The sequence below is a fragment of the Drosophila obscura genome, unplaced genomic scaffold, assembly GCF_018151105.1.
Source record: "Drosophila obscura isolate BZ-5 IFL unplaced genomic scaffold, ASM1815110v1 contig_1, whole genome shotgun sequence".
Taxonomy (NCBI): domain Eukaryota; kingdom Metazoa; phylum Arthropoda; class Insecta; order Diptera; family Drosophilidae; genus Drosophila; species Drosophila obscura.
In genome coordinates, this window is record NW_024542679.1 from 4,696,387 (window position 1) to 4,711,314 (window position 14,928).

The 14,928-nt window shown below is 45.8% G+C and overlaps 1 protein-coding gene across 2 annotated transcripts; it reads right to left on the reverse strand.

Moving 5' to 3' along the window:
- Window positions 1-224: 224 nt before the first annotated feature.
- LOC111068494 lies at window positions 225-14,627 on the reverse strand. 2 transcript variants are annotated; one of them, XM_041592777.1, is made up of 3 exons: window positions 14,551-14,627; window positions 5,044-5,310; window positions 225-2,540 (listed from the first exon to the last, which is right to left on the reverse strand). In XM_041592777.1, exons 2-3 carry the CDS (start codon window positions 5,110-5,112, stop codon window positions 774-776), a joined length of 1,836 nt encoding a protein of 611 aa, XP_041448711.1. In that variant the 5' UTR covers window positions 5,113-5,310; window positions 14,551-14,627; the 3' UTR covers window positions 225-773. The 2 variants fall into 2 exon arrangements, with proteins under 2 accessions (XP_041448711.1, XP_022213676.1); XM_022357984.2 differs by lacking the exon at window positions 14,551-14,627 and adding an exon at window positions 5,971-6,072.
- Window positions 14,628-14,928: the final 301 nt, after the last annotated feature.

Consider the following 14,928-nt stretch of genomic DNA (forward strand, 5'->3'; position numbering starts at 1 on the left):
TTCACTACCTCAAGAACATTTCATCATGCCTTATCATCCTTATCAATAGGATTGCATTTGCTGCCCAGCTAGCCAGCTAGCCAGCAAGCCAGCCAGCCAGCGATAATAATTGTAGATAGACCCACTCGTAAAGATATGAATATTTAATAAAAGTAAACTTTTTATTATTTCGCAGCTATCAAATAAAGTAATAAATAAATAATTTAATATATACATCTGCTATATTAACTTACTGGTAAACGATTTTTCTGCTTTTCCATGTCTGCCGATATACGATATAGTATGTATGTATAATATATGTATATATGTAACATTTAACGCCTTATCTGGTTCCCCAGATATCTTTCATTATTTTAATATGTATAACTGAAACTTAACAAGTCTGACAATGAACGAAATTACGCCGCAATTTCGTATGTTTCAAGTTCGATTCGTAAATAACTAAGGAAATCATAGGATAGATAAGCATTGTGGGCATTGTAGGGGGGCATGGGCATTCTGTGGTAAAAGATAGAAACCATTCGAGTCGCGACTCAATAAATAACCAAAAAATAAATAAATAGTGGCGTAGGTGTGAGGAATGGGATAGGTCGATAAATAGAGGAGTGGAGTTCTTCAAGGAGTGTGGTGGATGATGAGGATGACGCGGGTGAATCCATTTAGTGCACATAAAACTGATTTGGTTTTCTGTTCACGCCGTTTCGTCGTTGCTGCTGATTGATGATTCTGAATCCCAATTCGATTCTGGCTCTGCTTCTGCTTCTGTTTCCTGTTTAGTTCACGTAGGCCATGCCCGCACCCTTGCGATCAAAGTGGCGCACACGAACGAACAGGAAGGCGGCGACTAGAGAGGCCACGGCCAGGACGAGCAGCAGCATCACCAGGCCACCCACGAAGCTGGGCACCGACATGCAGATGGTCTCGGCATCGGCGGACCTAGCCGACTGGATCACCACCGTCTCGTTGCTGGCATTGCTGTTGAGGGCAAAGTTCACGTCGCCCGGCGCCACCACCTGAATGATCCGGCTCGTGTTCACGTCCGTCATCTCCTGGGCGTTGCGCTTGTAGATGCGCTGCGGCTTCACCACAATGTCCATGGTGTCACGACGCCGGCGCACGCCCCTCAAATCATCGAGCCCCTCAACGGAACGCGGGCGCCCGCCCAGGGACACCAGATTGCCGCCGGCACTGAGGTCATCCTTGCGCTTCACGGTGCTGTACAGTCCAGGCTGGCCGGGCAGTGGCGGCGGAGGCAGTCCCAACTCGTTGCTGTTGGCCTGTGCCTGTTGTGGCGACTGGGAGCTGGCTGGTCCGGAACCAGGTCCTGCCGCAGAATCAGCTGTGGGCACAGCGGAGGAGGTCTGGGCCTGGGGCGAGGGCACCACATCGGGCTGGTTCTCGGAATACGCGCCGGTGGCATCGGAGGCGGGATGGCGAGGATCGGGATATGCTGCTGGGGGCAGACCGCCCAAAGCAAAGTCGTTGCGTTCGTAGGCCTCTGGCGGACCATACTCCTCGGACAGACCATTGCCGCCCAGCTGGGGCAGACCGTACTCGCCGCCGGGAAGGCCGGGACCGCACTTGGGCTCGGGGCAGTTGTAGCGGCACACCTGGATGACGCACTGGAAGTGGACGTTCATGGAGTCGGGGAACTTGAAGGCCTGGAAGTAGGCGAAGCTCACAACGGAGGCGGAGGGGCCGAAGTTCTTGATCTTCTGGAACTTGCTCATGATCTTTGGCCGGACAACGCATCCGTTCTGGTCCACTAGTTGGATGGGAGCCCGCTTGCCGTCATGGGCGACACAGTTGCGGACGAGCATATCGAACTTGTTCTCATCGTCCTTGATGGCCAGCACCATGGTCATTGTCTGACCGATCTTCACGATGCCAGAGACCTCAGAGGCCCAGGGTCCCTTGCCCACCTGAATCTGCATCCAGCACTGGAGATTGTCGCCCAGGAAATTGGCCGTCACCGCATGGAGCATGTCCACCTGGAAGGGCCTGAAGGTCACAGCCTTCTCGTAGAAGTCGTACCAGGTGCAGCGCAGCTTGCGTGCTTGATCCCAGACCTCCTGCACGTACGGATCGTACTGGATGATGATTGTGTTCTCCACGTAGCTGCCCGACGGCGTGGGTGCTCCATAGCCAGCCGCATTGTGGTTGGCGGAGCTGGTCATGCCGCAGCTGTTGAGGAAGATCTCAAAGGTGGCGCTCAGGTGGCCAGTGCCCGGCTTCAGGTGCACGCAGTGCGGATCACTGTAGAAGCCCTTGGAGAAGATCATGCCGTAGAAGGGACGGTCGAACTCGATGTTCACCCGCATGTGGGTCTTCTCGCACTGCACCTGCAGGTGCTTGATCTGCGGACTGTCGTTGGTGCTTGCCAGCGGCCAGGCCTCCTCGGACAGGTCATTGGTGGCGCCAGTGCTCAGTGGTCCCTGTGGTGCGCCATAAATGGGCGCCGGCGGGCCATAGCCGGCTCTGTGTTCCAGTGGCAAGGCGGCGGATTCAATGTGTGAGGCATCGCCATGCACTGACAGTTGCTGCAAGGAAAGAGAATTAGAGAATTGGGAATTAGATGGGGATTCACTTCTATGAATGTGGATATAAAGTAAAGAGATCAAAGCTCTTCCAACTTGTGTTGCAGCTCTTTCCCCACTACCCAACCCAATATTATGCCACAGCTGGATCTTTCTTTTCGATTAGAGCCTGGGTGGGTGGGGTTATGGCTCAGCTAGCAGGATTGCGGAAAGCGCCCAATTGCTTGGCTTGTTAGCTTGGCTTACTTTTGGCCATTTAATTGTGTTGTGTGGCTGTTATGCAATCGGAATCGCAGCCAGAAACCGCAGCAAATCCAAATTGTGTGAGACGACATTTTGAAAGAAGCGACGCGAAGCGTTGAAAATTACACCGACAGCTTAAAAATATTTTGAAATTAAATGGCTGCTGGAGCGGAGTGGAGTCGTGTGGTGCGGGATTGGTGGGGGGGAAAGCATGACAGAGAGCTTAGCCCATTGCGTAAGACAAAAACCCACTGAAAGATGGATCTCTCCACCACACCCCGCACTCTCTAGGGAAGGGGCCTTCGCTTGTCACTTTCTTTCGTTTTCTTTTGGGGCTTTTTCCATTCCCGTTTCACATCTGGTTCATAATTTAATGGATCTCTGGCTGGCTGGCTGCCTGCCTGCACACGGGAAACGGATGTCTGTCTGTCTAGAGGAGAGGAGAGACCCAACGAAAACCGAAAGTTAAAGCCAACCACCACACGATGACGGTGTGGATTTCGGTGGCTGCTGTTCGCCGTTGCCGTTGTCCACGCGTTGAGATGTCGTGAGATGATTTTGAAAGTGAAATGACCAAAGAAAAGCAAACAAACAGCGAGACAACAAACAGAAACACATACCAACCAAAAACAAAAAACAAAAAAAAAACGTCGCTGTTTTTCTTTCTTTTCTTGTTTTTTGGACATTCCACGCAATGCCATGCCGATGGGAGATATCTCTATCAATGGCAATATGCCTCGTAAATATCGATTCTGTGGCCCCAACGATCGATCGTTTGCCCGATGCGCTGCTCGTCGTATGGCATTTGTAATCAGTTTTTTTTTTCTTCTCTCTTTCGATCGGACTTGGGGCATTTCACTCGCGGCCCGTAGAAAACTGACAATAAATAAATAATAAAGCAATCTCTGTGAATTAATGCGCTATAAACAAGAAAGTCAAAACTGGTACAAATCAGAGCATAACTGCAATTTCTTCGCCGCCTCGGCACCTCGGTACCACCACATCGTCAGCAGCAGCAGCAGCAGATCCGATCCGATCCGACCAGACACGCAGCGCCACTGCCTTGGCCAGCATCTCCTTTGGACAAGAGCAGAGCCACAGCTTCACAGACTGTCGGTGATTGTAGTGGCTAAATGGCGTGGAGTGGCATGGACTGCTGTGTTTGTGTGTGTGTGTTTTTCCATTGGGTGCTAGTGATTGATGCGCTTTAAATAACCCACTGATGTTTCGATTTACATGGCAGCCAATCCACACATAGAGAAAGAGAGATGGGGAGGGGTACGAGGTACCAGAAAACACTGTGTTTTGGGCATGCTTATCAATCGAAAGCGTGTAGGGGTCTGAGGATGAACCAAGCGAATTTATGGGCATTTCTAATATTGATTGACAGCCGCCAGTGATTGACAGCTTTTCTGTAAGCTTCTGCCTAACTGCTGTTAACTTTTTGCAGCAAGAAAGTGATAGAAATCATCAAATGTCTATGAATAATTTGAATATGATATTAAATTTCCCATTAAGATCATATTTTGATATCTAAACTAAAATATATTCTTTAATTTTGAACGTTTTTTTCCACTGTAGAGCTATGTATGTCTATATTCTGTTAAGTCTTCTGTTAATTTCTCTCTCTCTCTCTCTCGGCAAGTATGTGTCGGATTATTTTCTAGCACTAATTGCAACGATTAGCAAAGTGCCGTTCAGTGCCAGTTGTTACATTTTGCCTCAGCACAAAAACTGAGCCTCAGCCTGCTCCTAACCCTCACTCACTCTCAGACACCGACTGATATTGATCTGGCAGCAGAACCGCTATAGAGGCAGAGGCTCTCCCATCCGATCTCAGACTCCAACTCCGTCTCCGTCTCTGTCCCAATCTATCAATATAGGCACACTCGCACTGATTTGCATTCGAATTGCTATTGATAAAACGGTAGTCGATTGAGTTGAAAGTGAAGAGATCCGCTATGGCCGGGTCCCCTCTGCATACGAAATGAGCTCGCGGCGGAGAGCAGCCCCAGCCCCAGCCCCATCCGCAGCCGCAGTCGGCCTCGTCGCTCCATGTGTCTTATAAAGTGGGCCACATCTCTGATCTTCCTCTATCGGACTCTAACTGTACAGCATTTGGCGTTTCCTAATTGAAATTATGCACAAACATATTTGATTGCCATCGTAGAAGTAGAAATCCATCGAGTGGGTTGTAAAATCGATCACTTTCCACATGGATCGATTGGGTTTGGGCTTGTGTTTGTGTTTGGGACTCACTCACCTTTGTGTTGAATATCAAGCATAGAACTATGGCCAAGAGGCAACTGCGTCGCGTCAGGTGGTGTCCCATTTTGATCTGGTTCTGTGTGTGTTCTGTTCTCTCTGTTGAAATTGAAATTCCAAATTGGCGATTTGGAATCCAACAAAAAAGTTATATAGTTTTTTGGTTTCGCTTCTTCTTCGTCGTCGTCTCTTCCCCTACGTCGCGGACAGCTCTTTGTGGCTTTCTTCACTCCGTCGTTGTGGTGGATGTTGCCTCTCGTTGTGTCTGCAAGAAAAGAAAGGGGAACAAGGGTAAACAATGCTGCAGAATTGCTTTTCAGATTTGCATACGAAGATATTTTTGAGGCCATTCAATTGCTTTGGCAGGCCGTTAACAGAGAGGGGTTAACGTTAACATTAACAGCTGAGTGGAAGCAGCTGCTGCCGAGTGGGAGCAAAAGCACCACAGAAAACCACAGTTATATTTGAACAGCTATTCAAGCTCGAGTTAAAGGTTATTTTCCGCTTTCTTTGGTTAGATAATATCACTATTTCCACTATTTAATTATGCAAATATTCAGCCAGGCAGCCAGCCAGCACCAGCACCCTGTATCTATGGATGTCAGCTGACTTTATGGCCATCATTAAGCACCAAAATTAATAGCAACAATTGCCACTTTTCATGTCAGATGACACGCACAAACACTCATAGAGAGAAAGAGCAGACACACACACACACACACAGCTGCATTTTATGTAAAGCATAAATGAAAACTCGCGCGCACCAAACAGGAACCACTTTCTATTTTCACTATAACAGTACAGCCAAAAGGAACGCCAACGCATTTAGACGGTCTTTGTGTGTGTGTGTCTGTCTCTGGTTTTCCACAGTGGCTGCACTTTATGGCCAGGCCATTAATTTTTCGAGTGTTTTCTCGGGTCTTACTTTTACAGTTGCCCAACAGTGCAGTAGCCAAGCATTACATTCCGCCTTAACAGTCGCTGTTAACATTGGACCACTCCGACATCTACTCCGACTCTGACTTCGACTTCGACTCCGATTTCAACTCCGACGGTGGTGCGCCTGCGTCTGAGTGCCGCTAAAGACTGACAGCTTTCACACAGCTTACGGCTGAAGCTGCTGCGCTGCTTTTGGAAAAGTAAGCGGTATGGTATGGTATCGGTGGCGTCTCTGCTCCGTCTCTGCCCCAGCGAACGCATTTCACTTGCCGCCAGAAGAGCAACAGCAACAGCAGCAGCAGCGGCTGGGTTTCTTCTTTTTGTTTTTGGCCTTTGGTGAATGTTGTTGCTCGGCAGTTTTACTTTTACAGATGGATGGCAACAGTTGGAGCATATTGCACGGCTCTTAGTTTCAACTACCAACTCCACACACAGTACACAGCACACCTAACTCCCCAACTCTTCTTCTCAGCACAAAACACATGTAAATGGGCTTTTAACAAGCCCTGGCCATAAAATACGAGGCACAGCAGACGGCGGGTCGGCCAAGAGCTGAGAGACGGGAGACTGGAGACGGGAATTTAAGTCGGGAGTGGGAAACCGGCTTGCTATGCTGTGGCGTTGAGCAAGTGTACTATTAACCCACTGAAACAGTAACGGACACCACAAACTTGCCGTCAAATGTTTTGTGGGGAGGGGGAATCCGTGGGGAGTGGGTAGTAGTGGGAGAGATATACACCAAACTGGAGCTGAAATTGACTTTGAACCCTACGTACATAGCAGCTGATGAACGGATTGCATAATTTTCCTTGCTTCTTTTCTTTTTTTCTTTGCAGTAAGTGATGCGTCGTGTCTGCTCTTTGTAACTCTCATTTCAAGCAGCCGTTTAGAATTTAATATATGAATTAGCGGGTATTTACGTTTATTATTTGCCGTCTCTGATATCTGATATCTCTGATATCGCTAAATGAATGAATGACCACGTGACTTCTCTCTCTTTCGCTCACTCCTTTAATAGCTTAGATTTTTATATGAAAGAGAGGGTCATTCTCTCTTTCTGTGAGTTTACCTTGCTCTCCTTACACCTTACGCTCCCTCTCTCCACTCTCTTGGCGAACAGCTTTGACATGTTCATTCATTTGGGTTTGGTGTGGTGGCTGGCTTGTTTATTTAACAGTTAACTATTTATAGGTTATTTTCGACTACTATTTTCCCTGACTCACTTTCTTCTCCCTGCAAATGGTCTGCCGATTTGCATATAAAACTAGAAATCTTTTGGCAATTAGCGGAAAAAGGTAGGCGAAATTTTTCGGTGCTACGAGTATTCTCTGCTAATTGCTGGCACCCGAACAAATTCCTTATCAAGCGACTTCAATCGCAGACAAAGAAGACACAAATTTTTCTTCCGAAACTGATGGAGCTTGTTTATAATGCTCATTGTTGTAGTTTTTGTTGTTGCTATGTTGTTATGTGTAACTGCCAAATGGAATTGTTTATTGTTGCTGTTTGGCAAGTGAAAGTTTTTCTTCGCTGGAGATCTCAGTGTCTCTCTGTCTCTATGTCTCTCTCTCTAGGTCTCCCTCACACACTCGTACACTGCCCGACGACAGTCTTCTTCCTCTGAGAGATGCCGCATATAAGGGCATTATTTCTTGGCTCTGCTTTTGTCTTGTTTCTTTTTTTAATTAACACAATAAAATTACATATTTGCTCACACTCGAAAGAAATCTCCGAGAAGGTGCAACTTTTGTTTTCAACTAATTAGTTTACGATCCTGGGGGTTGAGCATTTTTCATTTCTCCCCCTACCGCCATATGGCCCCGTAGGCCATATCGACGTAGTCATATTTACGAGAGTGCCGGAGTACATATCTGTGGGGCAGAGGCAAACATTAAATCATGTGAAAAGTGGACGTGCCGCGACGCTGCAAGTGAAAATTCAATGAAAAGTTGTTGTTGTCTCTGCGCGGAAAGTTGCAAGCTGCAAGAAGGGGCAGGCAGCAGTAGCAGCAGTTCAGTTGTCGCCGCCGATGTCTCCAATTGATTGAATGACAATGCGTGACGCTGGTCAGGCGGCGGCTGGTCACAACTGGTCCACTGGAAACTAGGTGAACCACTGCACTGCACTGCACTCACATAACTCCTTGGTCTCCACGCCACTCCACTTGGATCGGAGAGCAGAGCTCGTTCTAATTCTTGGTAATTTACGTGGCTTCGAGGCTGTATAGATTGCAACCCCCTCTGTGCTTTGATGAGCCGGATATCGATACGAATCGTGGATGAATTTCAATTGTTAATGATCGAGCCGCAAGGATTTGAATAGCCCACATTAAAGCACGACGACATTTCCTGCCTGTGTAAGTCAAATCAACGAGACCAGTAATTTATCAAATAACTCAGCATCTACATCAAAATCAGGACTTTTGCTCTCATTTTCTATCGGGAAACTAGTTCAATAAAAAATTGCATATGATAGATATGATATTGTTTCGACTTAAAGGACTTTCCTCAGAGCTTTACATGCATTAATATTTTGCTATCATTAAACTATTTATTTGGGTTTTCTTCATTTCCATCAAAAGTCAAATTTCCATATAAGGATAACTTTCCTTAGAGCCTCGCGTGGCATTCATTGACATCGAATGTCAATTAAAAGAAAAACGAAAATGCATTTAATGCCACGGACAAGTAATTATTTATCCATGCGTTCAATGCGTTGATTTTGTTGTTGTTGTTTTTGGCATTTGCCAAAACGGCTTCGTTAAGTCCATTAATTTAATTGAACGCTTTCACAAATCCCCCGTCGAAACTAAAGCTACCGCTCCAAGCACTGATGTCCAGTCAGCCAGCCAGCTATCCAGCCAGCCAGCCTCCGGGGGTCTCCAGCACACATTTATATTCGCATATAGATATGTATATCGTATGTCTGTATGTCTTTATAAACATATTTTGGATATTTGTCTATGGTTATTAATTGAGTAGCTGACAAATTCGTTGGCGGCAGCTTGACATGCCTGCGATGAGATGAGCTGCTGGGAGCGGCTTGAACCTCAAATATTATTACGAACTAAAAAACAGAATTTGTTGCTTGTTTTGGAATGTTTTTGTTCGATTTCGTGGCGGTAAAAGTTTCACTTGCAGATGCTGTATACCTCCTCGCGGTGTTTGGTGCGTCTTGGAACGTGTCTGCTGTTGCTTTTCATACGAGTAGCGGCAACTCCTCGTTTCCACTCAATTCGATGTCATTTTTGTGGTCGTTTGTGGCCGTAAATGATCGATATTATTTGCCATTGTGGCATAGAAATTGAAGCCCAACCACATCATGCGTAATTAACTACACATGCCCCGTCCGTCGTTTCATATCACGAGGTTCCACTCTCGTATCGGATGCGATGCTGTGAAAGTGAAATTCGTTCGACAGCAAACAGCAAACAAGAAAAAGAAGGAGAAGGCCAAGAAAAAAGCGCAAAAATGTTAACAGCCGCTGAAGGTTTTTTTTTGTATTTCTTCTCTCTGTCTTGTAAAAGGGGCCATTTATCTCCGAGAGTGTCTGAGTATCTGAGTGTGTGCTTCGGTTCAGTCGCTTTTTATAGTTATTAAGTAACTTTTTTTGTTACAGATCAGCAGATGGCAACAGGGGCAACAGCGGCAACAGCGGCAACAGCGGCAGGGAAAAACGCTTGACTTTGACGTGTCTGAATGTTGAAAGGTATTTTTCGGATGAGATATGTTTGCTCTTGCCCCTTAGCTAATTCAATTTTTTGGGTTTTTAATGTGAGGCTGTAACTGTTTCAGTGTGTAGTTTGGGTTTGATTTTGGGGGTCAGCTCTGTCCTGTGTGCAATGATTGAAATTATTATGAAAGTAATTAATGGATTTGATTATTATATTTATACTCATTTTGACTCCATTAAATTATATACAATTTATTAATCGTTTAGCTTTATTATTTCATCGAATCCCTTACATCCTTCTACCTTTTTCCCTGCAAAACAAAAGACTTGGGCAACAAACTTTTTGCGTGCAAAAACCCGCATTGTAATTTTCACTCACACACCCCTTATCCAGGGGTGGGGTAGGGGCACGGCACAGGAGATAAGCGGAGCCATTTTGCCCGCGAATTATGTAAAATAGAGCAAACAATTAATTTTCTATGCTCCAGTTTTTGGCGACAAGGCGACAATTAAAAGACAAACCTGCGATAAGGCGCAGGCGCTGGCGCCCGCAGGCGCAGTCCAAACCCCGGGGCGCTGTCTGACTCGCAAATGAAAGTAAATTGTTGCATGCCACACCACACAGCCCCCCTATGTTACCTCTCTGCCCCTACTTCGACGGCATTCCATTCACTTTGTTATTTATTTTTTTTTTGTATTTTTTTAGTTGCTGAGAAATTTTCCTTTGCCTCTCGCATGTGCGTACAAAATGATAACGCAATTTATCGCAAAATAGGGAAAGTGAAATTAGAAATGGGCACCGCGAGCGATTTGCATAGGTGCCACATACAAGAGAGAGAGAGAGAGATACAGGCAGGGTAGGGTATGGGGAAATGATAAGTGAGGCAATTGCAAAAGGAAAGGAAACCATTGGGTGGCTGCGGGTATTCCCAGAAAGGAATTGTTATTGCTTCAATGGTTTTGGATATATTTTTATGGCATTCAGCTCGTTGTGGGGAGAGAATTTTTGACTGAAATTTAATAGTTATCTATTAACAGAAAATACACAAAAAGCGCAAAGATATATGTTTAATTTTTTATCTTTAATGCGAACATATTTCAGGCTTCCTAAGACTCATTTTGGGAAGAGTAAAAAGGTGCTTAATGTGCTCAACAAACAGATAATAGTTTTAGCTGCGAAAATATTACAAATAAAGTTTTCCTTTGAAGTTCCGTACATCAATTTTTTAGTGTTAACTAAACAACACAACTAAAATTTGTTTACATTTTATTCTCTCATTCCAATGGTCAAAAACATTTACTTTACACAGGAGTTTTCGCCTTAATTCTCAGTGAACCATGGCTTCAAATTGCTGGCCAAGGAATTACCGTTAACTGCTGACCATTTCCGTTGGCTGCACATCAGAAAAATGACACAGAAAATGCCACAGAAACAACGGCAACCCCTCCACGAAGATCATTAGTGGAATTAGTGGACTGCCAAAAGCGAAGTGCCGTTAGCCAGGATCAGCGGTACAGATAAAGAAAAACGAGAAACAAGACAATTAACATATTTCACAATAGTCCCCCTCCCACCCTCTCCCCCTGTCCTCTGCGCACTGTCCAGTGGAGTGGCAGGAAGGGGGGACCGTTCCTGTTTCGATTTTCGTTCCTTTTGTTGGCCATTTCTTTTGTACTTTCCATTTCTTTTAACGGTAAACGCAAAATTCGCTTAAGCTCCAGCTGCAAGGAAGCAGCGGGAGGGAGAAACGGTGGCGGGAGGGGACTCTGGCCATTGAATGGGCAGAACCGGTTACGGTGCGATAGCGCCCCCCCAACCCCAACCCCCCACCCATGCACCCATGCCGCACAGTGCAGCGCCCAACGAAAGTAAAAACTCAAGGGCTTGCACTTTCTGCCCAAGCAGTCCGTCCGGTCTCCATTTAATCGAAGCAGATAGAGTGAGGCGTTTTGCCAGGGGGGAGGGGTAGGTACATTGCCACAAAGAAAGAGACGGCGAAAGAAAGCAAGGCAATCAAGAAACGTGGCAGCCGGAGGGGGGTAGCGAGGGGCATGCCATGCCATATCCTCTACTTGCAACGCATCGTTAACCGAAGTCGAGTCAAAGAGTCGAGAGACCGAAGAGACGTTGCAGTTGCAAGTAGAAGCTGGCCAGCCTGTAGTTTCTGTGGCACTGTTGCACTCCAAGTTGTAGCTGTAGCTGTAGCTGAAGCCGTTGCCGTTGCCGAAGCTGAAGCCAAAGCCAAAGCCGGTTGCATTTTGCTCTGAAATAATTAGTGACCCAATTTCGGGGCTGCGGCTGTCGCCACGGAGCGGCATGTTCCGCTTGCCTGCCTGCTGCAGCACAGAGACGCGCAGCGGTGCAGGCAAATTGTTGGGCGCTCTCAGTGGTGTTGGCGTATTTTGTGGCATGCATGCAAAGAAAGTGGTTTTCATTTCTTTTCAGCACACAGTTACACCGCACAGCACCACCGCACCACCGCACCACTCCACTCTCGTTTCTGGCTGCTCCACTCGTACTCCAAATGCGGCACAATCAAAAATCGAAATACAAAAAAATACGAACTACGAACAGATCTACGACCGAACGACCGACTGAACGGCAGTTCGCCCATTGATCTCCATGATTTTCTTGATATTTTCAAATCAACTTTGATTGCGCCTAATGAAGAGCTTTGCCGGCAGCACAGCACAGCACAGAGATGCAGATGGAGATGTTGATGGATTCGAGTGGATTCAATCGGGTAGATGGTGCCAAATGGGTTTCTGTGGTGTGTTCCGATATGAACAAGCCGACAATTGAGGGTTCGAGGTGACTGGCTGGGCTTTGGGAGGCTTCAAATGGAAAGAAATCAAATTGAATTGAAAATTATTCACAGAATTATACGGAGTATGAAAAGCACTTTGTGGTCGCTCTGATTAGAGAAACTCAGCAAGAAAATGATATGGAAAATGAAAGCATATGGAAAAGTCATATAAAAAGGGGGTTTTGGGGAGGGATATTGTCGTCGGTATACTGTTAAAAATACTAGTAATTGTTGACACTAAATTTGTATACGGAAAAGGTTGCTGGAAAATATAGCACGATCTCCAGTCTATCTCAGAGATAATCATTCATTATTTTTGATTATATTTTCATTTAATTTTGTACTCCAAATGCTTTCCCAATTTGTGCGTGCAGCAAAAGTTACTAAAAAATCTCTTTTTTTTCCAAAAACCCCTTTGGCTGCCAATGAAATTTTCTTTTTGGTTTTTTCGTTGTTTTCTTTTCTTTCAGTTGCCTGACATTTTCACGCTGCCATGGAAAAACTGCGTGAAAATTGCAGAAGGCGGCAAGACAATTGCCGTTAATTTGTGATTGTCGCCAAGTTTCAGAGGCAAGTAGTCTCAGAGTCACAGAGTCTACAGAGAGTCCACTGAGAGTGAGGAGCTTGCAGCGAAAGAAACCAGTAATTATGGCAGCAAGTGGCGCAGCTTCTTTCACTATGATAATGTATCTCTGTGTATCACTGTGTATCGCTGTGTGTGTGTGTATCTGTGTGGAATCAATTAAAAGTATTGGCAGGCGCTATGTTTGGGCAGCGATGACAAGTGGCAGTGGCAGACACGACGTATGAGCAATGTCTGCCCCAACAGCCACAGCCACAGCAAAAGCAACCCACTTGGCGCGCGTGCTGACTGCCAGAGAGATACACACAGACGCAGGTATCTGCAGATCGTATCTGAGTGTGTGTGTACCTGAGTGCAGAGCGAAATTGTTTTCATGCACTATCCAAAGTGGAGCAGTTTTTGAACAAAGCAATTCGCAATATTAATCAAACAGCAGCAGAAAGAGCGGCGGCAACAGTTGCTGCTGCAGAAACACATGTGAGTATGGAAAACTCTACAATTGCAACTGCAACATAAGCCACACACTGCTCCACGACTACGACAGCGAATGAGAAGCGGCACACGGGTAATTTCAGACTTTCATTCGCGCGAAACGCGATGAAATTTCACCAGCAGTAGCAGCAGCAGCAGCAACACCAACAGCAGCAGCAACAGCAGCAGCAGCATGAGGCACAGAACCGAACCAGAGCCGGCAAAAGCTGTAGCAGAAACTTGAATTTGAAGTTTGGTTTTTTCCCCTCCAGTGGGTGGGTTCCCCCTTCTACATATCCATTGCAAGATTTCAGAGCTATGCAAATCCAAATTAAGCTTAATGAGCCAAGGGTTCCACATCTTTAGATCCATCTTCAGCACCAGCTTCAGCTCCAGTTGCACGCCTCAGCAGGCAGCTGGCAAAAGCTGCCATTTCAAGAGCAGAATATACACCTTTAACTATCCATTAATAATGGCAGCTATATTTCCGCATAATGCGTCTCGACTTTCTTCCAAATGGATCAGTTTTTCCAACGTAAATAAAATCTATATTTGGCATCTGTTGCGCAGAAGTGATTGCAACGCTTTTGTGGGCAAGTGGAGCTTGGTTTTTCGGAGGTACTTTACGAGTACATAATCATACATATATGAGTGCTTAATGAGCTATAATCTAATGAGAAATAGTTGAGCATGAAAGTGTTGCTCCAACTTATGGTTCAGTATAAGCATTGATGACTTGAAGGTCATAGAAATGTGTTAGAATTTCGTTGATTCAAAGATGATAATGTTGTTGTAATATGTGTGCAGGAATCGTTTATCTTTCTGTCTTTCAAACAGCCAACAAATAAATCTAATCAGCTAATGAATATATCCAATATATAGGCTTCACACACCAAGCAGCAAATGAATGAGGGACAATTATCCTGTCACACTTTTAGGCACTGGTTGATCGTATATTGAACTCCCACTCAATGTTAATGTTCGGTAGCAATATCTTTGGTCAACTACCTCACGCGATCTTGTCTTATCTTACCTTCAGGCAATGTAAATCCTTGACATTGGGCGTGGGGGTTCTGGTTAATCCCTTTGGCTGGAGTGGATGGCACAGTGGCGAATCACGTTGAGAGCCTTTTGCTGCTTCCCTTTTGGGTCGGATCGGATCGGATCCGATTGGTTTGGATTGGATGGGATCTGTTCGAAGCACAAATTGAACCAAGAGCAAATCGAGTGTTGATCGCTTGTTTTTGTTTTTGTTGTAGCTTGTTTCTTATTTTAATCCAATTTTGTAAATGGGTTTTATTTTTGGGGGCACAACGGGCACACGGGACGCGCAGCGGTTCGCGAAGAGCTGGACGCTGAACGCTGGACAGGACGCACTCGGAGACGCCAAACACACACACAAGATGGAGAG

Excerpts from the sequence above, each read along its gene's own strand:
- LOC111068494 (XM_041592777.1), bottom strand. The coding sequence starts at position 5,112 with ATGGGACACCACCTGACGCGACGCAGTTGCCTCTTGGCCATAGTTCTA. Across the intron at positions 2,541-5,043 it reads GCTTGATATTCAACACAAAG|CAACTGTCAGTGCATGGCGA; the intron begins GTGAGTGAGTCC and ends CTTTCCTTGCAG.